The sequence below is a fragment of the Helobdella robusta genome, assembly GCF_000326865.2.
Source record: "Helobdella robusta unplaced genomic scaffold HELROscaffold_6, whole genome shotgun sequence".
NCBI classification, from domain to species: Eukaryota; Metazoa; Annelida; class Clitellata; order Rhynchobdellida; family Glossiphoniidae; genus Helobdella; species Helobdella robusta.
The window spans coordinates 6,130,252-6,154,667 of record NW_008705330.1 but is presented as its reverse complement, the minus strand read 5'-3'; the positions used below and the strand labels follow the sequence as shown (position 1 = coordinate 6,154,667).

General features: G+C 32.0%; 4 protein-coding genes across 4 annotated transcripts; 2 read left to right on the top strand and 2 right to left on the bottom strand.

Annotated features, from left to right (window-relative positions):
- Positions 1 to 116: 116 nt before the first annotated feature.
- HELRODRAFT_164605 (hypothetical protein) lies at positions 117 to 3,476 on the bottom strand (the record flags this gene model as incomplete). The annotated part of the gene is made up of 4 exons (XM_009029502.1): positions 117 to 286; positions 1,693 to 1,843; positions 2,218 to 2,348; positions 3,416 to 3,476. The coding sequence occupies 4 exons, from the start codon at positions 3,474 to 3,476 to the stop codon at positions 117 to 119; spliced, it is 513 nt and encodes a 170-aa protein (XP_009027750.1).
- Positions 3,477 to 7,210: 3,734 nt separating this feature from the next.
- On the top strand, positions 7,211 to 9,480 carry HELRODRAFT_68923 (hypothetical protein; the record flags this gene model as incomplete). Its single annotated transcript, XM_009028978.1, has 6 exons — positions 7,211 to 7,360; positions 7,602 to 7,697; positions 8,000 to 8,079; positions 8,379 to 8,448; positions 8,878 to 8,986; positions 9,362 to 9,480. Coding segments are annotated over 6 exons (624 nt in total), but the record flags the coding sequence as incomplete, so codon positions are not given.
- An 878-nt stretch (positions 9,481 to 10,358) lies between these two features.
- HELRODRAFT_185132 (hypothetical protein) lies at positions 10,359 to 19,446 on the bottom strand. The gene is given in 21 exon segments (XM_009029501.1): positions 10,359 to 10,577; positions 10,591 to 11,366; positions 11,514 to 11,606; positions 11,873 to 11,954; positions 12,071 to 12,236; positions 12,363 to 12,540; positions 12,856 to 13,094; positions 13,842 to 13,909; positions 14,208 to 14,271; positions 14,465 to 14,547; positions 14,758 to 14,880; positions 15,350 to 15,435; positions 15,704 to 15,793; positions 16,067 to 16,157; positions 16,275 to 16,383; positions 16,488 to 16,571; positions 17,067 to 17,189; positions 17,542 to 17,830; positions 18,029 to 18,243; positions 18,674 to 18,796; positions 19,272 to 19,446. 19 exon segments carry the CDS (start codon positions 18,728 to 18,730, stop codon positions 11,150 to 11,152), a joined length of 2,457 nt encoding a protein of 818 aa, XP_009027749.1. The 5' UTR covers positions 18,731 to 18,796; positions 19,272 to 19,446; the 3' UTR covers positions 10,359 to 10,577; positions 10,591 to 11,149.
- Positions 19,447 to 19,579: 133 nt separating this feature from the next.
- Positions 19,580 to 24,206, top strand: HELRODRAFT_189494 (hypothetical protein). The gene is made up of 6 exons (XM_009029500.1): positions 19,580 to 19,836; positions 20,436 to 20,552; positions 20,839 to 21,016; positions 21,238 to 21,391; positions 21,466 to 23,787; positions 23,816 to 24,206. Exons 1-5 carry the CDS (start codon positions 19,679 to 19,681, stop codon positions 23,646 to 23,648), a joined length of 2,790 nt encoding a protein of 929 aa, XP_009027748.1. The 5' UTR covers positions 19,580 to 19,678; the 3' UTR covers positions 23,649 to 23,787; positions 23,816 to 24,206.
- Positions 24,207 to 24,416: the final 210 nt, after the last annotated feature.

Sequence of the window (24,416 nt, the reverse complement as noted above, 5' to 3'; positions counted from 1 at the left end):
GTAAGAAGGGGCCATGTTATGAACGTTGTATGCATCATATTTATAAAAATATTAAAAACTGTAGCAAACCTGTGGCCTCGACAAATACCTCCACAATGTCAAATTGTAAGTTATCTTTATATAGCAAGATTAAATATCCCAAGAAGTTTATTTGCCAAAGTGATTGTCAGCAAATCATTTATAATAACTAGTAGATTGATTCTCTCAAAATCATCTTGATTATATGTATACACTGGATCCGTCAAAAATTTCTTCAATAAACCAACTTCATATTTCTCCAGATTCGCTGACAATTTTTAAAAGTGTGTTTGTATATCATTGTTAAGTAACGTTACATAATTTTCAACGTATTAGTCGTCATATAAATTGATTAAAAATACGCCACAAACGGTCGGCTTTGGAATAATGAAAATAAAAAAAAAGTAAATTGATCACTACAAAAAATAGTGACACTGCCAAGATTACTATTACTGCAATAATAATAATGGGAACATACCTTTTATTACTCATAAAATATATCAATTAGAAATAATTAATTTAAAAAACATACTTCAAATTAAAATTAAAATCATAAAGGTTAGTCATCATTGCTCTTCATTCGAAATGAGTGCAGTGACGATAGAAAAGTTCATAAAAATGAGTTCACGCATAGTTCCGTTCACAATATATGGCATAGGATGACGATATTACGCTGTTAATTAAGCTATGTCGAAAACAATCAGTCCAGTTCATTTTAACTAATGATATATTAAAGGGGTTATTAAAACCTATAGGTGACCATTAAAAAAGTGTTAATTAAAATTCTAAAGTGTCTAAAATCGTTCACCAGGTTGTTTTTAAGATTGGTGTATTGATGTATACTTATCAATTTTGTATTGACAAAGTTTTTTCATGGCAAATAGTTAATTTAAGTATCCTCATTGTGTTATTACTGAGAATGGCGATGTCTGGTTTGAGTGACTTGTACAAATCTGTTAGGATCTCCAACTTCCATCGTATGCAGCAAAACTTTAAGTTTATCATGCAGCAGTTGCTTTCTTTCGCGTTCTTGCATTGAAAGTCGTAAATTTTTTCCAGATACGTAAAATGGTCACCTATAATAATCTGAGGGATTGTCTCATTTTCAACCGTCAATCTGAGTAAAAATTGTTCGTATTTTCCGTCGATCTTCCACATCCAAAGTGTGCAGCATTTATCTCTTCTCATTTTCATACCCGTCACTTGGCACGAGGCTTGATTGAAATTTATAGGTTTTTGGGCTCCCTCTGCGCTGTTTGAGATAATTTCCGAATCATCGGCAAATTAAAGCCAAGCTATTGATTTTAGGCTGGCAGTTTGCCCACAAATAAGCTCCCTATGATTGAAATCAAGCTCATGACTTTAGGCTAGCAAATGTATCCGATTTGTTGTTAACACATTTGTTGTAGTACTTCCATTAAAGGATTGAAACGTAAGTTAAATAGCAAAGGGAACTGGGATTGCCCTGCAGCACTACACGCTTTACAGGGATGGGTCGTGTTAGGTTGTTGCATACTGATACAGTTGTGGAGTAACCAGAGCATATTGATCTAATCCAGAAGTGGGCAAACCATTCTACCTTTAAAAAACCGCATATGTATATAAATATCAAATTTTTCTACCATTGACTGGGTGGGGGAGTTTTTTTTAAGATGTTCATTTGTAGCTGACGACCTTTTGTTAGTCTTAACGTTTGGTTAACGACTTTTTTGGTTACAAAGTCATTTCTACTTTTTTCGTCAAAATACGTACAGGGCCTCGCGGATGCATAAAATGGCTTGTCGTGCTGTAGTTTGCCTACCTCTGATCTAATAAAATCAATCACCTGGGTTGGGATATGGTGGTGAAAATAATACTAACAATAACCAATGAGAATCAACCAAAATTTTGAAGATGAACTGGAATGAATTTTAGAAAATATATTCTTTGGTAAGTTCGAAAGATCGATAAATAAAAATTCAAAAGCAGTGATAAAGCCATTACAAAAGCCGACGAAGAATTTTCATTATTTAATTGAGATTTTCAAATAATTTTCCAATTATTTTAATATGGCTTTTTTAAAAAAATATAAATCAGCTAAGTAAGTCTTAAATAAACATACATTATAACTTGCTACATTACTTAACAACCTTCATTTATTCTTTCTTTAAATAAAACTTCAATACGGTCAAGGAAGTAAAATCGAGCCAAGTCGATCACCATCCACGGATTATCTATCATTTCATGATGAGCAAAGGTCGTTAAATTGCCGTCATTGGCATGTTCTTCTTGAAAACCTTTTTTCATATACACACTTCTCCCCAATGCAACGTTTTTATTTTTATCAGTAACTATAAAAAAATTGAAAAAATCCGTTTATTATAAAAATTATTTGACGGTATTCAAATTTGTAGTATAACAATTTTCAAGCTAAAAAATTTGGCAATATCAATTTTCGAATGTTAGAAAATATTGACACTTCATGAATCAATAATTATGCTTAATGTCAAAAATGTCATCTTCACTAAAATATTTTTAAAATACAACATAAAAACCTATTCTAAAGTGGTGGTTAAAGTTCAAACATTTTTCTCCAAAAAAGTCTATAGAATGATTTGTTTTTTTTTATTCATAATCTGCTCAATGCAGATAATTGTCGAAAAAGAATTAAGATATTAAAATTATGTTATTAAGTTGGCTCAGAATGAAATTTGAATACTTTTGCATAATTATTTATTGTTAATTGGAAAAAAGTTAAAAAGTCCCGAGAGTTTTCTGTTTTTGCAGATAAAACTACTGACACAACAGACGCTGAGCCAGCTTTAGTATAGGTATGGTACGTCGACTCTTGGAATGTTAAATACATGTTGTCGAAGTAACATTTCTGGTTTATATACTCAGTAACTGGCCCTTTAAGGATCGGGTTAACTATTACCAAAAAAAATGGCACGATGATCGAACGTGTTATGTGGAACATATGGAGGTGCTCTTGCACTGTATGGTTTCAAGAACACCGTATGGCACGTTCTTTGGTTTCAGTCAAGTACCTCGGATATTCTGCACAATTCGTTGTCGCACCTTTTTTTTTATAAAGGATTAAACCTTATTTAAGAAATCATAGCACAAATTTATCACTTCTGTGCAAAAACCATAAGCAGTGAAGTAGGCTTGAAAAGTTGTATCCTGGCATCATGGGCGTTCTTGTCTTAAAAAACTGCAAATTTAACACAAGGAAAAAAGACTCTCAAAGGGTAGCTACTAGTTGTTACTTAATTTCTTTCTTGTGCATGGAGAGCTTCTAGAATGTTAAGAGTTGTTGAATGTGTTGTTCTGTCTGTGATAGTTGTTCCAGAAATTGTGTGATTTTTTTGGTTGTGTTTCGATTTCGAGTGTAGACATGGTCCTTCGTTGTGCCAACGTGGTGACATCTCATATCGACATTCGGAATTGCCAGACAACCAAAAATCACAGAAGGTCATGTCTCCAGAACGATTAGAGTAAACAAAATTGCACACTCAAGATAACTCAAAATTGTAGAAAAACTATATAAACGAAATAATTAATTAACTAATAAATGAACAATTAAAAACTAATAACAATCTCAATTAATAAACTTTTGGCAAGAATTAAAAAACGTACAAAACAAATCAACAAATCAGTATAAAATCCAATTTATTTACTTCTCTGCATTTTTTAACATCCTATACTAACTCACCTTTGTTTAAATATTTATACTGATAAAATTTCAAAATAAATTACCTTCAGGCTCAAAACTTAACGACTGCAAATAAAAAAAGAGTCATGATTTGATTAGAAATAATAGGAAATAAATGGTAAAACAAAAAAAATCAATAATATTATAACTTATGCAGAATTTTACAATATGTATACAAAATATAATATACTGCCAATATAAGTATTATACACATATATAAAGTTTTGTGGTAGTTAAACTTTGTTTAGTGTTATGCTTTGTTTGTTGCTATGCTTTGTTTGTTGTTTTGTTTATTGTTTTGTTTATTGATACATTTTTGTTTCATCCACTCTGCCATTTCACCAATTTGTTAATTTAATTAATGAACAATGCCGAAAAATGTATTTTTATATTTAATATGTTTTGTATTTTTTTCAAATATTACTATATGAATATATATAAAGAATTATTCATGTATTTATTTATTTATCTAAGTCAAATGCATCAAAAAATTATTAGCAAATGCAATAATATTCAACACATTTAAAACACAATGATAACAACTTTTTATTCCAATTTTTAGAACATCCACTCTGGCAAAAATCTCTTCTAAACTATTCAAAAATTTAAATTAACTAAAAAATGGAAAAATACCTATTTCAGAGCAGAATGTGATAAAAATGATTACCACATAATGTTTAGCAAGCTCCATTGCAAACAGTTGAATCAGATTAGATCACACACTCTACAGTTTTACACAATTGAAACCAGCATGAAGCAACACTAAAAAAATTCTGTGTCAATGTGAAGCAAATTAAATTAAAAATTAAAATTAAAAGTTGAAATGAAAGTCTAACAGTAATTATGACCTTATGATTCTAATTGAAGTTTAATATTATTAATATTGATATTTATTTATTTTTATATAAAAAATAAAACGAAATAAAATAATCTGTAAAATGATGGCAAAACCGGAAATCCTTCTTGAATGTAAGATGCTAGTGCCTAACCTAACCTAACTCTAACAAGCTAAATTTTTTAATTGTAACCATGGCTTTATTAACTGTTAACAATATTAACATAATGTTAAGTTAAAAGTCATGAAATGGAAAAAATGTCAAAAAAATTGTTTGTTGTAAGTTTTAAAAAACTACCCTTAACCTTACAACCATGAGAGATCTCCGGTTTCTCCTAAAACGACAGTTAAACAACTAAAATTAGTGCAATTAAGGAATAAAAAAACTTAACATACTCACATAAATAAAACGAAGGACATTCAAATCAGGCAACAACCGTTAACGCCGTATCTAATGAAGCTGCTTATAAGTAAACATAACAACTACATCATTTACTTATTGTTCTTTGCTCGGTCAAACAAAACAATTACTAAAATATAATAATCTTATTCTCTTTATATTTATAATTTTAAAATTAAATATATAATTAACAACATTTACGTCTTTATTATATAATTTGACTAACTTTTTTATGATAAAACCGGCAGTTTTCAATCTTTTTTTCTGAAAGAATGTTTGTACTGGAATTTCTAATGAAGTTTGTTGAAATTTCTAATGAATGGGTAGATTATATTACAATACTGTAATTTGTAATTTATAATGTAGTAATACCTATTTTTAATCACTGAATCACATATTCTAAATTTCCAGTATTTTATTATTTTCTATAATTTTATTCTATACATTAGCTACATTTTTCTAATAAATTGTAAATGCTCGTAGATATTACTCAAATTCATATAAAATACTGTAATGTAACATGCGCATAAAATTTTTTATACTTTATAAACGTTATAAACCATATACATATAATAGACACCTATAAAAACATATTAACATCAATCCAATCAATCAATCCTAGTTTATAGTCTCCATCCGTTTTGAGTCGGACTTTTTTATTCCATTCATCAGCTTCTGTTTTCATGAGACCAAGTGCCTTTAAATCCTCCTGTATGGTTTGCATTCAGGACTTTTTTGGGCAACCTCTTGGGCGGGTGCCAGGCACCTGGTGCTGAGTAACGGAAATTATTGTATCGGTTTCGCTTCGCTTCAAATGGCCAAACCATCGTAGGCGATGACGACGACATACATCCTTCAACGTGCACAGTCCCGATCGGTTTAGGATCTCGGTTGTATGGATATGGTCCCTTAGGTCAACATGCTGCGTCCAACGAATCATCTTCATGTCAGTTCGGTGAAGCTGCTGTCCGAGTTTTGTTGTCATCGGCCATGTCTCTGCACCATACATTAGAACAGAACGTATGGCTGTGTTGTTTAGTTCTGAGCGCAGCGGTAGAGTAGAGGAATGCTACGTCGCATCCACGTCCACGAACGGCGGCATCAGCTGTTCCAGTACAATCCAGCACATCTCATTAACATATTAGCATCTATTAAAATATATGAAAAGAAATTCATACAAAACAAAAATATTGTTAAAATAATCAAATTATTTTTGTTAAGTATATGAATTTTCCTGTTCAAAATTTATTTTTATTTTTGTAAATTTTTATAAAACTATTTTACCATCCCATACATAGCCGATGTGTTTGTTCACACAAACAGCTAGCCTCACCAATGTAATGTGCTCTTATTGCTTGTTTGAAGTTGGATGAAAAATTAAATTTAAATTAAATATTCTTTTGAAAATAAAGTTTCCATTATTTCTTGACATGAAAATGAGTAAAATAATGAATAAATTCACCTGGAGACCTCTACATATCCTTGAAAATCCTTCTTGTGAGTGCTTAGTTACTCCTTTTTTATAATAATATTATTATAATAATATAATACACTTCTATATGATTCTTTAGTTTAGTTTAGAGTCTTTTCAATTTTCAATATCTTGTTTTTTTAACTTCAATTTGTTAAATATTTAATTTCAATGTTTATAAATGACTGATTATTAATAGTTAACTTTTTAAAACATTTGCAAGGTCAGACTTATGGCTTGATAAAGCTGAACTCTAAATTCTACAGTGACAATGATTTAAATATTTTCAATGAACTCTGGAAAAAAGGTTTTATTTGATTATGTGTGATAATAAGTGTTCATTTGTTATATTAAATGTGATTTTAATGAATGGAATGGACAATACAAAGATATGAAGCAGCAATAATGAGTAAAGATAATTAAAATATTTATGACTAAATTTAATAAAATATAAATATTTTAAAAATTAACTAATAACTGTACTTTAAAATACAGTTTTTTTTACATCTGATATTTTGTCAAGCTTATTTTTAAGCCTTTCTATATGATTTTCATGAAAAAATAATATGGATTCTTTGAGAAAGTTTTTAGTTCTCTGCTTTTTAAAAATTTTCACATAATTTTAGAAATCTTTTCTCCATTAACTAACATTCATTAAATTTAAAACTGTTATTAACATACTAAATGGAAAATGTCTTCATTTGTTATATCCTGATTATATATATTTTTTTATGAAAGAAGTATAAACATCAATACATAAATTCTTTAATCTTAAATCATTATAACATTGTATTTCAAGCAAAGATAAGGTGTTCAGCTGATGGTGGCACAAATGTACTGTTCACTTATGTTCCAGCATCACATTCTGAATACCTCCCACATTTCATCGCTGGTGACTTTGATTCCATTGCACCAATCATCAAAGAGTTCTATCAGTGCAAGGTTGCTTTATTACTTTCACACACACACACACACACACACACACAGACAGATAGACACACACACATACACAAGTTTTTATTTAGATTTATGTCTTTTTATTTATTTCAATTAACCAAGTACAGATTTGATATTTTTCCTCAATGCATTAGTATGAATTTTGAATTTTATTATTAAAAGTTAGAAAATAGTTAAATGACAGACATAATTAATCATAAATGTATATTCCCTTAACCATTCACAGGGCTGTGATGTATTCTGTAGACCTGATCAAGACAATACAGACTTCACCAAATGCCTAAATATTTTACTTGAAAAAGTTCAACAGTCAAACAGTAGTGTTGGTTTTTCTTGTTCAAATTCTGCATGTATACGCTTTTGTGTATATATGTTTGTGTGTATTTGTGTATATGTATGAATATAAGTATATATACATACATATATATATATATATATATATATATATATATATATATATATATATATATTGACAATACGTTTTTTAATATTTATTTTATTGCTATTATTTTAAAAATTAGCATATATTAAAATAAATTACATTAATATTATGTTAATGTATATCATTATATGCTCGTTTATTATATTTTGTAAAGCTTTCCCTAATGTTAATCATCTGCATAGTTGGATTGCATCATAGCCCATGTCGGAGCTTCTCAACGTCGATTTGATCACCAAATGGCCAACATCAACACATTATACAGGTAGACAGGCTGCTGTATTGCTTTGGATCTAACTCAATTAGATGTCTAATACAATTTATTTTTTTATACACTTTATTAATTAATTAATTTATTTATTCATTTATTTATATCTTTATTATATAAATTACTAGCTTGACACTAATTTTAATAAACTCAAAAACTTAAATAAGTGATGATGATAAAATTATCTAGGAATGACGATAGGAATTTAATAACAACGATGATTTTATTATTATATATGCTATTATTATTATATTTTATTACTATATTATATTTTATCCCGTAAAAAATTTAAACAGATTTTCAAAGTCTTCAAACGTCTTTCTATTCATCATAATGTGTGACAACGTTTCATTTATATTGCCGGCAGTTAGTCTGCTTATTCGTAGCTGCAGATGTGCCCGTGTGGTTGTTGTCGTCGTCGTTGTTGTTGTTGTTGTTGTTGTCAGTGTTTTTTGTTTTACTTCTGCCAAATTGGCGTTATCAGGTTTATGCTTTTGCTGGTGCTATGATTTTTATATAAAAAAATGTCACAACGATTCTAGTTGTTTTTTAATGTGTTTTGTTGTTGCTTTTTAGTTTTGTACTAAAAGAAGACATTGTTTGTGGTTTAGTTCATTTTATTTCCGATATGTAGGACGTTTTTGGATAACTTTATCAATTGTGAATATGATCTTTCAAATGATATTTAGGATTTTCTTGAAGTTATTTCTTGGCTTCAAAATTCTGATTTGTTAATTGATTTCCAACACTCAAGCAACTATAGTGAAACATTAAATTCTTTTTTTCCAACTAAAGGGCGAGCACGAGATAGATGTCGACTCAGCGTTGAGAGGCAAATGGTGCTCTTTGGTTCCAATAGGTTCCTCGTGTACGGTCACTACAAATGGTCTAACTTACAATATGAGTGTGTGGTTAATTTTCCATTTTTATTTTTATTTAATTTTCCGTTTGTTTATCTATAAGTGATCTGGTATTATGCGTTGGTTATTGCTTTAGAATTTTGTTTTGTTCGCTTTTTTTTTTAATCCATTTTATTCACAAAAAATTTTTATTTTTTTCACTTATACTTTTCGGTCATAATAAGCAAATTTTTGTGAAGTAATTTAAGAGATTTTAAATTTATTTTAGACAGCATTTAGTTTGTCGGGACACTTTCATTATTAGCTTAGAATGTTAAAAACTTTGTAATAATAGTAATGTTTTCATTGTAACAAGTAATTTAATTAGCATTGAATTAGATGAAAAATAATTCGTGAATTTGTTTAATTTATCCAAACAGCAAACAGTGTTCTTGAATTTGGTGAACTAGTAAGCACGAGCAATGGATTCGATGGCTCTCCTGCCGTTAAGATTCAAAATGATAGACCAGTTCTCTGGTCCATGGGAATCAAAATATAATCTGTACATTTTTATGTTTTTTTAAATGTGTCATCATCCAATATCCGATCATTTGTTTGCTTTGTCGTATCTTTCTTTGTGTTTTTGTTTATCTGTTTGTTTGTTAATTACTTTGCGTTTGTTTGTTTGTTTGTTCGTTTGTTTGTTTGTTCGTTTGTTTGTTTGTTACAAAATTCTGTGATCATTATATTTGGTGAAATTATTATTATTAAGATCTTGTAGTCTTCTCTGTGGTTGTTGCAGTTTACCTCTTCATTGTTCTAGGTAGCGTGTTAGTTAATTTACTTTTGAGTAAGCTGTTGTCAGATTTACTTTTATATTGCTTTTTTCAATGCTCCCATTAATATTTATTACTGTGTTACATTTATTTTTTGTTTAAAAAAAAGAATAAGTTTATGAATGCAATTGCAAGAATGATGTCGTGTTGGTTTTTTTTTGCAGAATGAATGATTATGTTTATTATTATTTATTTAGAATTTGTTTCATCACGATACTTGTATTGTGAATCGAAATTATCATTTTACTATTAACCTTATTAGTTGTCTTACAATCAATTTAGATTTTTCACAATATTTTTCAAATGAACTAGTTTCATTTTTTGTGGTGTTTTTTATGTATACGTATGTTTATTGTTTAGGAAAATTTATATTTCGTACACTAAATATGTTTAACAATGTTTAGAGACATGCATACAAGTTGACATACCTCGGTGGAATTAATTATTAAAGATAATACATATTTAGTCTGTCTTTGTTTGTGTGTGTATGTTTGTATGTGAGTGTGTGTGTATGTAAGTATGCGTGTGTTTGTGTGTGTGTGTGCGTGTGTGACCGCTCTATTATGTGGTTAACGAACTAACAAAAAGATCGACACTCCCGCATATCAAATTAATTTCAATTGCAAATGTCTACTCCCAGTTCTTCAAGTTCGCATTATTCTGTTTTGTAAGCACATATTGATTAGTTCTGTAATATATAATGATAATTATTGGGTCAATTTAAAATACTACATATCAAAAACGTCGGAATTTGCATTACCAAATTATACATTTTGATGCTCTTGAGATTGAATACTACGTGAATCTAATAAAAAAACTACTAGCTTAATTCACTATATCAGCTCCACATCCCAAAAAATCGAACTGTGGTGTTGGTTAGTTTCTTGGCCCCGGGCCCCATCAGTCCAGATTTCAAAATTTGGACAGTTTCATAATTTTGACCCGCCCTTCAAAGTTGTTTTACATGACATTATGTTTAATTTTTCAGTTATGTTCATAAAAGTAAATGCGAGTACGTTACGCACATGTAGTAATCGTGTGCCCGGCAAACGTTAATAATGTTCCAAAGTGTTTAACTTCTAACTTCGAATCCAACTTCTACAAACTGTTTTCCAAACCAAAATATCACTTTTGTTAAACTTACCTCCAACAAATGTTTTTTTAACAATTTTTATGAAAATATTTTAAATAGTGCAATTAGTGAAATAGAACGAACGTGGAATTGAACACGGCAAAACGGTAGGAAACATAATCTCAATCATATTGAAATCACGGTAAATCAAATCACACAAAACCAAATTGAACCACACCACAATGGGTCACATCGCGGTGCATCACATCACACTGAAGAATAAGTATTAGATCGTAGCACATGATTTGCATGACACCAAGCTAATCCCTACCAATGAAATCGTCAGATTCTTTTAAATTCGCTCCAGCTCTTTGGAACATAAAGATCAAAACCGAGAGTTGTTTTTTAACTTGTTCGACGTATTTTGGAGCTTCGCCGTCGTGCAGATGCTGTTTCAGGTCAAATATGGCGTCTGTCACGCCAGGGAAGACTGATGCAGCGTACGAGTTGTACCTACTCGGAGCGAAGATGACGTGCCTGTATGATGGAATTGACTTGTGTTTGGTACAGTACCTACTCATCAAACAGTACAAAATGCTTGAAGAGATGATGAATAATAATGAGTGATAGCTGCTGGCATCGGTAGCTAGTGCTAAAAATAATTTGAAAATACAGGAGACGAACTTGACCGCCGGTCTGTCGGGCAGTCCCGCGTGGTCAATGAATGATCTTTCAAGGTTCATCAGCTGGTCGTTGTATTGGCGGACGAGATGTACACTGCGTGTTTGTATGTTGCAGGTGGAGCATCACAAATTGATTCAATGATTTTATATAATGCTCGTGGCAATCAAACGTGGAATAAATAATTACGATTGGATAAATTTAAATTATTCAATTATTTAATTTTTAATTTTCAAAATTAATTTTGCTTGAAACATTTTTTGAAAACGAAATCAAAGAAGAATGTAAGGCGATAAAGGCGTTTTGAAATTAAATCCAGTTAATAATTTCATCATCACCAATTCAAGATGTCTTTCACTAACTTATTCAAATCAATTTTATCCAGACGTGCTTTAAAATCTTTGACGGCGCGGGTAAAGTTCTTTACTGCTGACGAAAGAGCAGCTGAAAAATTCAATTGTAAATAAATGATGTGCATTCAAGTCTGAAAGGAACTAATTATTATTCAACTATTTACAGAATAATTACGTTAAATATGAAAACAGCAAACGCAATCATACTTAAAGTGATGTTGAAGCCTAGCAAGTATCTTTCGTTGCTGGATTTAAATTTTTGAAAATATGATTTGACGAAATCTGAATATTCAACTGGATCGAGAGGAATCTGAACCCTATCAGCTAGCATGAGGGCCATCTGAGACCACACCCTACCCAGAGCTTTTGAGTACTGTGGCGGTAAAACGGTTTTTGTCTTTTAAAGTAAGAGAAGTTTCCGCAAAAATTTTACAACTATCTATGAGCTGTAATCTAATGAGAGAGTATTTTAAAAGAGTAAAGAAACTGTGTGACTCACAATAAAGCCAGGATCGTGGTGTTTTGAGAACAAGTAGTACGTTTCGTATCCAGTATGATAGAGTGGGTATGATGAGATGTTCAACTTCTCATCATATATGAATCTTACATCTGCACACGTTGTTCCTACGCTGATTACAAAGGGCGCGAAATCGCTTCCGGATCCTATCAAACCCATCCTTAGAAACGTTTAAAAATCATTTTAAATCATCCACAAATAAAAAATTAAACTTAATGACGTTATACAGGAGATTACGCAGTAAATCTATACACCTATATAAACAGACATTTGTATGTCTCTGTAAACTCTCAAACTTAAACAGCTTTTGTTAACTAAAAGTGCAAATTGTGCAAATCGACAGAAAATACAGTAGCAATAAACAATGTATACTAAGAAATCAGAAGACGATGTTTATTAACAACAACAACAACAGCAGCAAAAACAAATATCAACAACAATTTTATTTAGCAAAAGGACAGACAAAAAAAGAAACCTTGGTCTTATAGGCTTAACGACACCATCATCAATGTCGTCATCATCTTTATATATAGTGACATAATTGCTGTGCGATTTATCATCGCGATCAATAATTACCGCGTGATTTGGTGACGATGGAGATGATGACAGAGATGTCGGTGAAGAGGAAGAAGATTTTTCAGGTTTTCTAAAACACCAAGTGTCATAAACGCTCTTTCTTCCATGTTCCACTTCCTCCTCGTCAGGGTTAGGCACCTGACGTTGGCAATAATTATGGTGACGTAAATTCAAAATGAAGACGACGTCATCCATCATCGCAGTTATGTTTACAAAAGTGAACATGACAGTGATGATAAGGTGACGATTTTAACATGATCATGTGATGAAGATGACGAAGATGTGGCGCGCGTTTTTTAAATGTTATTACGATATCATTGGCTTGAGTGGTGGGATCTTAAGAATTGCGAGTAATGTTTCAAGGACCCCTAGACATGAAGTGAGACGAAATGTTAACGTCCACTGCTTAACAAACTGTCTAGACATCCTTAGGAATAATTATTACTACTATGACGTATGCACTTGAGAGTTGAAAAACGTAGATGAAGTATTAATTGATCGATTTAAGAATGCGATAATCAGGCTTTTCACTGCTTTCAAACTAGGTAACTGTGAAACATGGGGCGACGTGATGACGCAATGGTTAAAGGCGCCTGGTCCTGTTGTTGCAATGACTGGATTCAACTGCAAAATGATCCCCGCTTATCATGTACGACGTGTGTGACGCGTGGTTTTCACGCTTTTTTGAGCCAGACAGAACAGAAGAATTCAACAGAATGAAAATGAATAGAAAGATGTTTTATACTTTCCAAAAAAATAACAAGACAATAATACCATAAAAACACCAGAAACACATAAAATACATCAAAATAAATGATAGCATTACGTATTAGCGTCAATGCAATAACTGTACATAGGATTGAGTTAACGGTTTGAAGTGCATACCAGTTTGGTAGCTTCAAAAAGAACGGTGTTCAACATTGGCAGAGCTTTACCTCTGAATACGAACCTACCTAAAATATTAATAATAATAATAATAATAATAATAATCATAATAAGTCGTCATTGCCACACGGTAATCAAAAAAATCGATTTAAATACTGAGAGCAGGTGTTTTCTAGCAACAAAACGGTATTGATAAACTTACTGCAGGAGCTGTGTCTAAATGTTTGACAAAACCGCATATTTATTAATATCATAAACATCATAATAATCAGCCTAATCACTATCATATCAACGTCATTATAGTAATAGTCATCTTTGCTGACGTCATTGTCGTCGTCGTCATCGTCGTCGTCGTACGTTACTAACCTTGAACAGCTATGTCGACATTCAAATAGGCAACTGCTCTCTGGCCTAATATCAAGCCGTACTCCTTAATGAATCAAGAAATTACTTTATTCAATTAATTAGATATTCAATTAATTAGGTATTCAATTAACAAGCTATGCTCTGGGTTTTAATAAAAGGAGGCTTGAAGTCTTGTTAAAAAAGATATTGTATTAACAAATTAATTGACTAGATATGAAATAAATTATTTAATTAATTATTATAATAAAATGAAGAACCTCAACAAATTCTCTTGACCCAATGATTCCTTGCTCTTCAGCTCCCCAGGCACAGAACATCAGTGAGCGCCTTGGTCTCCATCCTATTCCGAGCGTGTGTGTGCGTGCGTGTGTTTGTGTGTGTTTATGAGCCTATATTTGCGTATACATGCATTTGTTGAAAATGTTTGTGCAATGTGTTAAGAAACAGTTAGTCGGATACCCGAGAGATAGATCTGAAGAATTTATGCTTCCGTTTCGTTGAAATCGCCCTTAACACACTCTCTAACATACGTCACTAACTCTAGCCTTACCTTTCTCTTTGGTGAGTGCCATGAAAGCCCTGGAGACCTCCAGCATGACGGCAGTGCCACTGTTGGGGTCAGCGCCACCGTACACCCAGGCGTCGTAGTGGTTGCCTATTATGACGTAACGATCTGTTTCGTAATTGGTTGGTTGATTGGTTTGTTGGTTGGTTAACTGATTGGTCGGTTGGTTGGTTTGTTGGTTGGTTTGTTGATTGGTTAGTTGGTTGGTTTGTTGGTTGGTTTGTTGATTGGTTGGTTTGTTGGATGGTTGGTTTGTTGGATGGTTGGTTTGTTGATTCGTTGGTTGGTTTGTTGGCTCGTTGGTTGGTTAAATAGATGCGTTATTATCAGTTAGCTGGTTTGATTGGTTGGATGAAGAAACCAGAAGTCTAGCTAGTTATTTGAATGGTTGATTTTCTGGTTGATAAGTTCGTTGATAAAATTATCCACTGTAGAAAAATATTTGGCTGTAAATAAAAACAATAAAAAATCATGCAATCAATACATTAATAATGAAATATAATAAAAAGTAATGATCTATAGGTGGCCTAGTCAATGATCAATATCAAGAAGAAGAAGAAGAATGATGAAGACGTACCTGGTTCGACGGATCCTTCAATGAATCCGACGATGTTGTTGATGGTGTCCAGTTTAAATTCGTTGTTCACTACCACTTTCACTGCTCTGTGACGCAAAAAATATTCAACTTCAAGCATGAAATTTTAGAATATTTTGAAAAATGATCAATTAGAACGAGAAAAATATATGCGAAAACATGCATGCAAACATTTATTTGGCTGTTAATAACTCATAGACGCGTAACCTGTGTGTGTGTGTGCGTGTGTGTGTGCGTGCGTGTATGTGTGTGTGCGTGGGTTTGTTTGCGAGCGTGTTTATATATTTGTGCGTTTGTGCAAGTGTTGGTGATAAAAATTTCTTCCAGAAGGCTAACTTGGCTCCTGAAATGAGCTTGGACCCAAAACGATACGTGATGTTCAGACCACCTTTCCACTCGTCAGGTACCTCCTCCCCATCGAAATATCTTTTAAGTGTGAAGTTAACGACGACGATGATGAAGATGATGATGATATGACGTATTAGCGATTGTCATCGCGTTATCATCTTCTTATATCAGTCAATACTTCATCGCAATCTTTCGATCGATCATTACCTTCAATCATATTAATGATCATCACATTCGTCATCATCGAAATTGTCATCATAATCAATGCTATTCATTGTCATTATAATCATCCACCACCATCAGTTACATCATCCTCATCGTCATCATCATCTTCATCGTCACCATCACTACCTCAAAAGTTTTCTGGCGTCGTCGTACCCAATGGGCTGGCATGGAATCTTGGGCAGGTCGGCCTCTGATATGTTCAGTCTGTATGCATGTTCTGTCGGTTGGAACAAATTAAAATTCAAAACTAAACCTAAAAAAATGCATTTAATTAATAAATTTTTTAAATTCAAAAATGAACATCAACTTAGATTGATGTCGATGGAATGATTACCTGTAGCCGGGTACAAAGGTGTTAAAGGATCCCCTGATGCAGTGGAGCTTTTTTTGATGGTCCCTCTTTGCACCCCGCCACCCGGAATCAACCACGAATCTGGATATACCTGGGCAGTGTGTGCATTTAACTTTGTGGTACTATTTGCTAAGTTACATTTTGTTGATGACGACGATGATGACGACGACGATGATGGAATGAACAAAAGAAAACCTTCGAAGTGTTGGTGATGGCATAGTCAGCTGGATCACTGTATATAATCATTCCAACGCATCCATACTTTTCACCAAGTGCAACCTTTCAATGACAAGTTAAATTGGAAATTGAGTTAAATAATGAAATTTAATTTGAAATAAATATGGAGTAACTGAATAAATGATTAAGAAGCAATAACGAATCGGATGAACATTTCTTTAAAATCATAGACGGTATAAAAAAGTAAAGATCGAACGCCCTGATTTGCAGTACGATAATCGAGGTTTAAAAGAGAACCCGGCGATTGACCAGAGGCTATGCGTTATTTTGCAGTATGTGTTTGTCAAGTGTCAAAAAGCGCCATCAAAGACTTTAAATTGACACTAGACAAATTGCAGATGTTGAATGATTGGTGCTGTTTGATGATTAATTGATTGATCCATTGATTCAATGACTAGTTTAATTGATTGGTTGGTTGATTGGTTGGTTGATTGGTTGGTTGGTTGGTCGGTTGGTTGGTTGGTCGGTTGGTCGGTCGATCGGTTGGTTGGTTGGTCGGTCGGTTGGTTGGTTGATTGAAGTACAAAAACCATTAACCTTGTCGGCTCTAAAGTTGAATCCATATCTCACGACACATATCTGATCTTTAAATGTCATGTTCAGATTTTTAACGTACTCAAAATCAGACACCCTCCCGTAATTAACATAAATTGGTGTGCCCTGTTTTATATGTTAACAATAACTATTATATTATCAATGTTGTTTATTTATATTATAATTAGAAAAATTAATAATAATAATTTTATTATTTCATTATAGTTCACCAAACTAAAATAATTTTTGTTGAAACATTAAATCTAAATTAACAAATCTACCAATCAAGAAACAGAGAAAATGTCTCAGTAAGTAAACTTCACTGCATATTATTAATAAACCATTTAAAAGGTATTTATTCATTAACAATATGTCAATTGTTTTTAAAACATTACAAATTTAAGCTAAAAAATTTTTAAAACTTTTCCAAAATGAAAAAAAGTCATGAGACAACAACGAGACATCACAACCAACCGACCATAACAGAGCCTGCTGCTGAATATGCATTGAATGGCGGTACAATCTCGGAGCTGTTATCTTCTGGCCTCAAAATAGGCTCAGCTGGCTGACTCTGGAAAAGGGGACTGTCATCTTGACCCAGGACTGATACAGAGTTTGGGTTGTCAGGGCTCGGATGTGATAATAAAACTTCATATGAAATCAGTTTAGTTTTGTCTAGATGGATTTGTTTCCAGAAGTTGTGGATGTATTCGACGGTGTCGTGGATTCCAGGTGTGCCGCTCAAATGTGGTCTGGATGTCAATTTCCTATCGAACAGTAATGTGTGATGATTTGAAATAAATATGCTTTAGATATTTTATCAGTTAAGTGATATGATTAAAATCCAAACTCAACAAACAAATTTTTCAAGGCCGTATGAATGAGGTAAAGTCTGTCTAATTTAAAAACTGAAGTTTGTTATCGGATTTTTAAATGAAGTAAAAAATTAACTGAAAGAATTATACTTGAGGTGTTTGTCTATATTTTCTGAAGAGATCTCTTTCATAAGATAATCAGCAACGTCAACTTCACTGATACCAACACTTTCACTGGATGTATGGTGTGTGACAGCTGTTTTTGTAAAGTAACCAATAACAAATCCCAACACAAGTAGGATAGCTGCGGATAATATAAGTGCAACTATCTTCAACACGCCAACTGTATCAATTTTTCGTTTCATCTGTTTTTTGTTATGGTTCAAAAAATTACTTAAAATTTATTTAATATTATTTAATAATTATTTTAATATTAATTAATTATTAATCATTATATTCGTTTATATTATTTATTAAACTTTAATTTATAAATACAGAAAAAATAGATATTTTTATGAGTACAGTAAACTCGAATTTTTAAAAAAACACTCATCACTGAACATGCAAATACAAAATTTATACTGGTCAGTACTTGATCTTGACAATGAATACTAATGTAATATAATTAATAATCTATCAAACATTTTCAATAACATTTTTAAGAAGTCAAAAACTTAAAAACTTTGAAGTAGAAACTGAAATATCATTAATTAAGTATACAAACAAATTAACTTATAAAGTGTAACCTCTACTATTATAAAATAAACATACAATATAAAGTACTACAGAATGTACCTTTGATCTGAAACTTTTGTCCATGGAATTTAATGAGTTGTAGTAATAATTCATCATCTTGACTTAAGCTTGACTTTTGGATTATGTAATAACTTTTTTTGAGATGCTGTTAACTTTCAATCACTTTTATTTAATTATAAATTTTGGTTTCATAAAATTAGAATTATACCACAGAATCATTACATGGCTCAAGTGGTAAGAAAGCATTAAATTAATAAAATGTATTCATTTGGCAAAAATTTTCAAGAGCTTTTTAAAGCATAATAAAATTAAATTTAATTGCTATTCTATTGTTTCATTGCTTATTGATAATTAAATGGTCATAGTTATAGTTATATATATATATATATATATATATATATATATATATATATATATATATATATAATTTTATAATATGGTTATGTTCTTATATTATATTATAATTATAATACTCCTTTTAAACTTTTAATTAATTTGTTGCCAAAATGTTATTTTATTACTATGAAAAATAATAAATAATGTTATTTATATTAATAAAAACGAGAGGTAAATATAAATTAGAATTAACAACTAAGAATATATATAATACAAAATACAATTAACAAAAAACAAATATTAAGTATAGTATACTAAGTAGTCAGCCAGTAAAATAAAATAAGGAAAAAGTGACGCTATTTTTTAAAAGTAATATCTTAGTTATTTAATAGTTTAACATTTCAAAGACATTTTAGTTTATTATAAACTTCAAAGGTGTGGCTTAATTAAGAAACAGACATTTTACGCACTTCTCGTTGCCTGGCAAGTTTATATCCTGAGATCAGGTGGTTTTGTCAATGCTTTTTTTTGTTAAAGTTGGCGCCGCATCATATTGTTTTAAAGTATTGTTGAAGTGACGTTGGCTTTCCTTACTTGCAGTTTTGTTGCTTTTTCACAAATTTGTATTCACTTGCGTTGCGTGTTTTTGGTGGATTTAAAAAAACTGTTACATAAATTTGAGATTGCAAATTTGATTAAATTCAATAAATGAACAGCAGTTTAGCGGCGAGCCTGAGAGAAGAATCATTTCTAAATGTTTTGAAAAATCTCAGCGAACGGCATGGGATCAAGTTGGGCGGTTTTCCTGAAGAGTTGTTCCTTCAGCTCAGTTCACAAGAAACTGAAACTTTGTCTTGCAATATCTGGTAACAGATTTCGTTTCTATTTTATTTTTGTAATTTTTATGTGCTTTAATAATTAATTGCGCTTTGAGATACCAAGGTGTGCAATTTGATAACTTGGAATTTTATGTCTGCTATCCATTGGTTCTCTTTGTAGTTTGTGTTGAGCATTTGATTTTGGTGAGATGAGACTCAAATTTTTAGCAAGTCAGTAAGTGCAAGTTCACCATTTCATTGTTGATTGCCTTGTAGAGAATGAATGATTTACCATAATTTAATTACATTCTTTTTTCATTTACTTTGTTACACATTACCATTACAAACATTTGCTATACCATTAAAAAGTATTTTATCTTATTATGATATGTGTACAACACAGACACATAATATAGTGTCTGTATATGACTAGTACAATAGCAGCATGAGGAGTTTTTTTATGACATTAAATCTAGTGTTCATCATGCAGTTACAACTTGAGATGTTTTAGATATAATTTATATTTATGAAACTTTTTATTTTCATTTTTTGATATTTATTATTTGATTGTCATTTCTTTTTGGTTTTTATTTTGAATTATGTTCCATTGAGGACAATCTCATTTTAGTTTCAATAATTTCTTCCAGTTTCAGCATAGTAAATGACTGTTGCCAGTGTCTGAATGCACATAAGTTTTGTAGGTCGTGCATATTCACATGGTCATTGTCCTGTCTCACTAATTCCGACAAGTGTCCAGTCTGCAGGTGAATTGTCCATCATTTTTACTTCTTTTTTTCCTTTTTCCACATTGCATCTTTCTAATGATTTGAAGTTTTGAAAGCTTTTATGAATTATTCATATTTTTCATACTTTATTATAAAAAATTTATACTCATCACAACTTATTGTTAAAAACTTTTATGAATTATTTTTATTTTTCATACTTTATTATAAAAAATTTATACTCATCTCAACTTATTGTTGTTCAAATGTTCCTTATTTGCATAACCCAATTGTAATGTTTCCAAATAATTTTTCATCTCATTCTTAGATGTGTTCAAGATGATTACAAGCCTGTAGAAGATGTCAACAAAATATTGTTCAGCAAATTAGTTAGATGTCCAATTGATGCCTGCAGTGAGGAAACCACGTTGGAACTCTTCCTTCAGCATGAACATGGCAGATCAATGTACAGCAATGTCCATGTCGACTTTGCTAAAGTCAAACAAGTATTCATTCTCTTGTGCACCTTTTATTTAATTTATTTTTCTTTTATGCAGTTTGGAATATGATTTTGATTCTATTTTGAGATTTTAATTTTAAAACTCAATGGCAATTTGAACACCAATGTTTAAAAGATTCTCATTCAAACAAATTTACTTATTGTAATTATTTTATATTTAATTTAAAATGAAATTTTGATGGAACTGTGTAGAAACTTCTTATTCAGGAGAATGTCATGAGCCTGAGGAATGTTATCCTCTCACAAATTGACAGCATCGTCACATCAACATTGCCAGAAAGCCTTGGACTTCCTAATGATGCCGACAGATTCCACATGGCTCTTATTGAGATCATGGACAGTATGATGCAATTAGATTCTCGTATGAAAACTTTATTATTAACCAAAAATCATTTTTTCCATCCTAATCTCATTTACATTTTACTTCCTTTCCAGGTATCACGAATATAATGTCTAACACTGAGTTGGCATCAACATTGTTTTATGAAAATGTTAACAATCTGATTGCCATGCCAGCTACTGTTAGCAGTACTGATATGGCGCCTGGAAATCTTCACGGCGAACAGTCGACCAGGCTGCCACATCATGCCATTCTTAGCTCCTCCTCTGATTGGATGGATGATGCTTTGGACGAGTTTCTTCCTCTCGGTAGCACGAGATCTCAGGGATCAGTTTCCAACATCTCTACTTCACACGTTTCTTTTTCGCACACCTCCACTCAGCACATCCCTAGTTCGCCCATCCCTACCTCTTCGTTTTCGTCACTGAATGATTATTCTCCCGACAGTTCATTCTTGATGTCATCAAGTGCTCCTGCAAGTTACGTAGAAGATTATTCAGCTCCCATGGACCACCGGTCTGAAACGTCACAGCCTAACCGCTCACTATCTTCTGATACCTTGTGGGATGACAACTGTTTGCAGCAGGACAACTTGATGCTAGCCACATTATCGACGCTATTGACATCAATTAGCAACAACAACAACTTGATTGATAGCATACAACTGCCAAGAGACATACCCTACTTTTATTCCAGGCCTAACCGCACAGGAAATATGGAAATTGATCAGAGGAACATTGATCTAATCTCATCGCACACTCTGATGACGCCATCAATTACAGCATCGAGACCGGGTCAGCAGATGGTGTTTGAAGGGAGAGTGGCATCATCATCTCGTCCAGATTATGAAGATGATTATGTTGGTGCAGTCTGTAGTGGTGTCAATGATGAACTTTATGATGGATATTCGTTAATGTCTGGTAGATATGTTTCTGCTGGTGACAGTCGCATCGTGCTATCTGATGCTTCAAATGGGCAGGCATGTGGGCCAGTGTTTCATGACCTGAAGGTTATTGGGAAGAGTAAGAATGGAAAACTGAATCGCGCGTATGATGAAGATGACAATGACGATGAAGCAGCTGCAATTGAGGATGATAAAACGTTATACGAATCATCATTCCACATGCTATCGCCACCATCTTCATCTTCGTTGCTAATTATTAGACAGTCACCTCCAGCTTCCTACTCCTCATCCAATAACTCGCGGAATAAAAGTGTAACGTATAAATTTGATGCAAAATTGATTGCAAAATCTCCAAATAGAGATACTGCAAACGCAGTTACTTACCGTTTCGACTGTGATGAGCCAGTGTTTGCGCCAAATGAGCGAACGTTTGCATTAGATTCTGCCAGCTCTAATATGGTCGACAATTACAAAACTCGTTACAATGGTAAGGAAGGTAGGTATTTCAAGTTAAGAAACGTATTCACTGACAACAAATCTGGTGAAGACGATGATGTCGATTTTGTAAAGTGCACAGTTCAACCACCTCAGGGTAAAAGGTTTGCAGATTGTTTTTTGAACAATGATCGCTACTCAGTAACAAAGAAGAACATTTCCAATTGTTCTAATTTACCTTCTTCATCTTGTTACACTGGCTCTTCCCTCAACAATATCTTGTCTGGCAAGCAATCTGTTGCTGGTAGAGCATCCAATGTTATGGATGCAAGTTCAACTGGTTCATCAAAGAAACAGTTCTGCAACTCAAAGGACAACAATGCAGGCTGTAGTAATCGTTCTACTGGCTCATCAGCTACCCACAAATCATCTTACAAGCTGTTAAATTGTTTCCCTCGCCTAAATGTCGTTTCCAAATCGAGTCAGGCAAGTAAGTTTTCATCGCATGCCATTGCTAATATTCCAGAAGATGAGTACTTTGATGATGCAAGAAGCAGAAATGTTAAACCTCCAATTACATCATCCAATCTGAACAAACAAATCTTGACCGGCAATAAAAAGTTCGGTGATGAAACAAAGTTCTCAAATAATAACAGACAACAACTCTCTATTAATGCACATAACTTGGAGTCATGGTTGCCAGATGACACAGCAGAAACAACCGGCAATGAAAATTTACTTCAAACAACAGCAGATCATCTTGATAGAAGGGATAGTAGCAATCTTTCCAAAAATAACAAAACTTCAAGTAGGTCTGATAGAATAAATGAAAGTGCAGCCGACAGAAACATTTCAGAGCCAGTGTCCAAATTTCAGAGGAGAAAGGAGTATGCAAAGAACTGGTCGTTATTGTGTAAAAAGAAAAATCCTAAAAAGTGAATAACGGATTGCTTCTTTTGTCTGCGAACATTTCATTTTCATTTATTATTTTAATCTTTAATTACTTAGGAACTTTGTAACTTTGTTGATTGCCTGCATAAATCTCTAGCTTTTTCCATGGATATAACATTCATATATATAATATATATATATGTATATGTATATATATATATTTATATATTTATATTTATATACATGACTTTTTCAAAATAAACAATGACAAGTTATGCGTTTAACATGAAAATTTTATCAACGCCAATTCTGCACATCTTAATTGTTGTAGAGGAAATTAAACTTTTTTGTTCATTAAAAACTGTGATTGTTTGTGCGCAATGCTTGTAGTAAAAAATTTTTTTTATCTAGTCAAAGTAAATTGAAATGCCATCAGTAGAAAGTTGATAGCGTGAAATGTTAATAGTTGTAATACCTTATGGTTGTAACTATTCCCTAGTTTCTGTTTCAATAATTACTTTTTCATTGGATGGGTTTTCGTTTTTTTTGTAACATGCTTTTTGGACAAAATGATCTATTTATTTTCCACATTTTTCGACAAAAAAATTCTTTACACATATTTTACAGCGTTTATTTGTGGAGAAATATGGCTTTACATTTTAATTATTGTAATATCATATCTAACAACAAAATCAAAATAAAAATTATCAATTTATTAGAAAAATATTGAGCGTAGCATCATAATTCAATAATCTAGCCATCTTAATTAGACTCTATATATCTGGGTATAAAATACTGATCCTGAATGTACTTTGA

Coding starts and splice junctions, on each gene's coding strand:
- HELRODRAFT_189494 (XM_009029500.1), top strand. CDS start 19,679: ATGAACAGCAGTTTAGCGGCGAGCCTGAGAGAAGAATCATTTCTAAAT. Junction 21,017..21,237: donor ACTTTGCTAAAGTCAAACAA/GTATTCATTCTC, acceptor CTTCTTATTCAG/GAGAATGTCATGAGCCTGAG. Junction 21,392..21,465: donor TATGATGCAATTAGATTCTC/GTATGAAAACTT, acceptor CTTCCTTTCCAG/GTATCACGAATATAATGTCT.
- HELRODRAFT_185132 (XM_009029501.1), bottom strand. CDS start 18,730: ATGATGAATTATTACTACAACTCATTAAATTCCATGGACAAAAGTTTC. Junction 17,190..17,541: donor CAGCAGCAGGCTCTGTTATG/GTCGGTTGGTTG, acceptor CATATAAAACAG/GGCACACCAATTTATGTTAA. Junction 14,272..14,464: donor GGTCAAGAGAATTTGTTGAG/GTTCTTCATTTT, acceptor TGATTCATTAAG/GAGTACGGCTTGATATTAGG.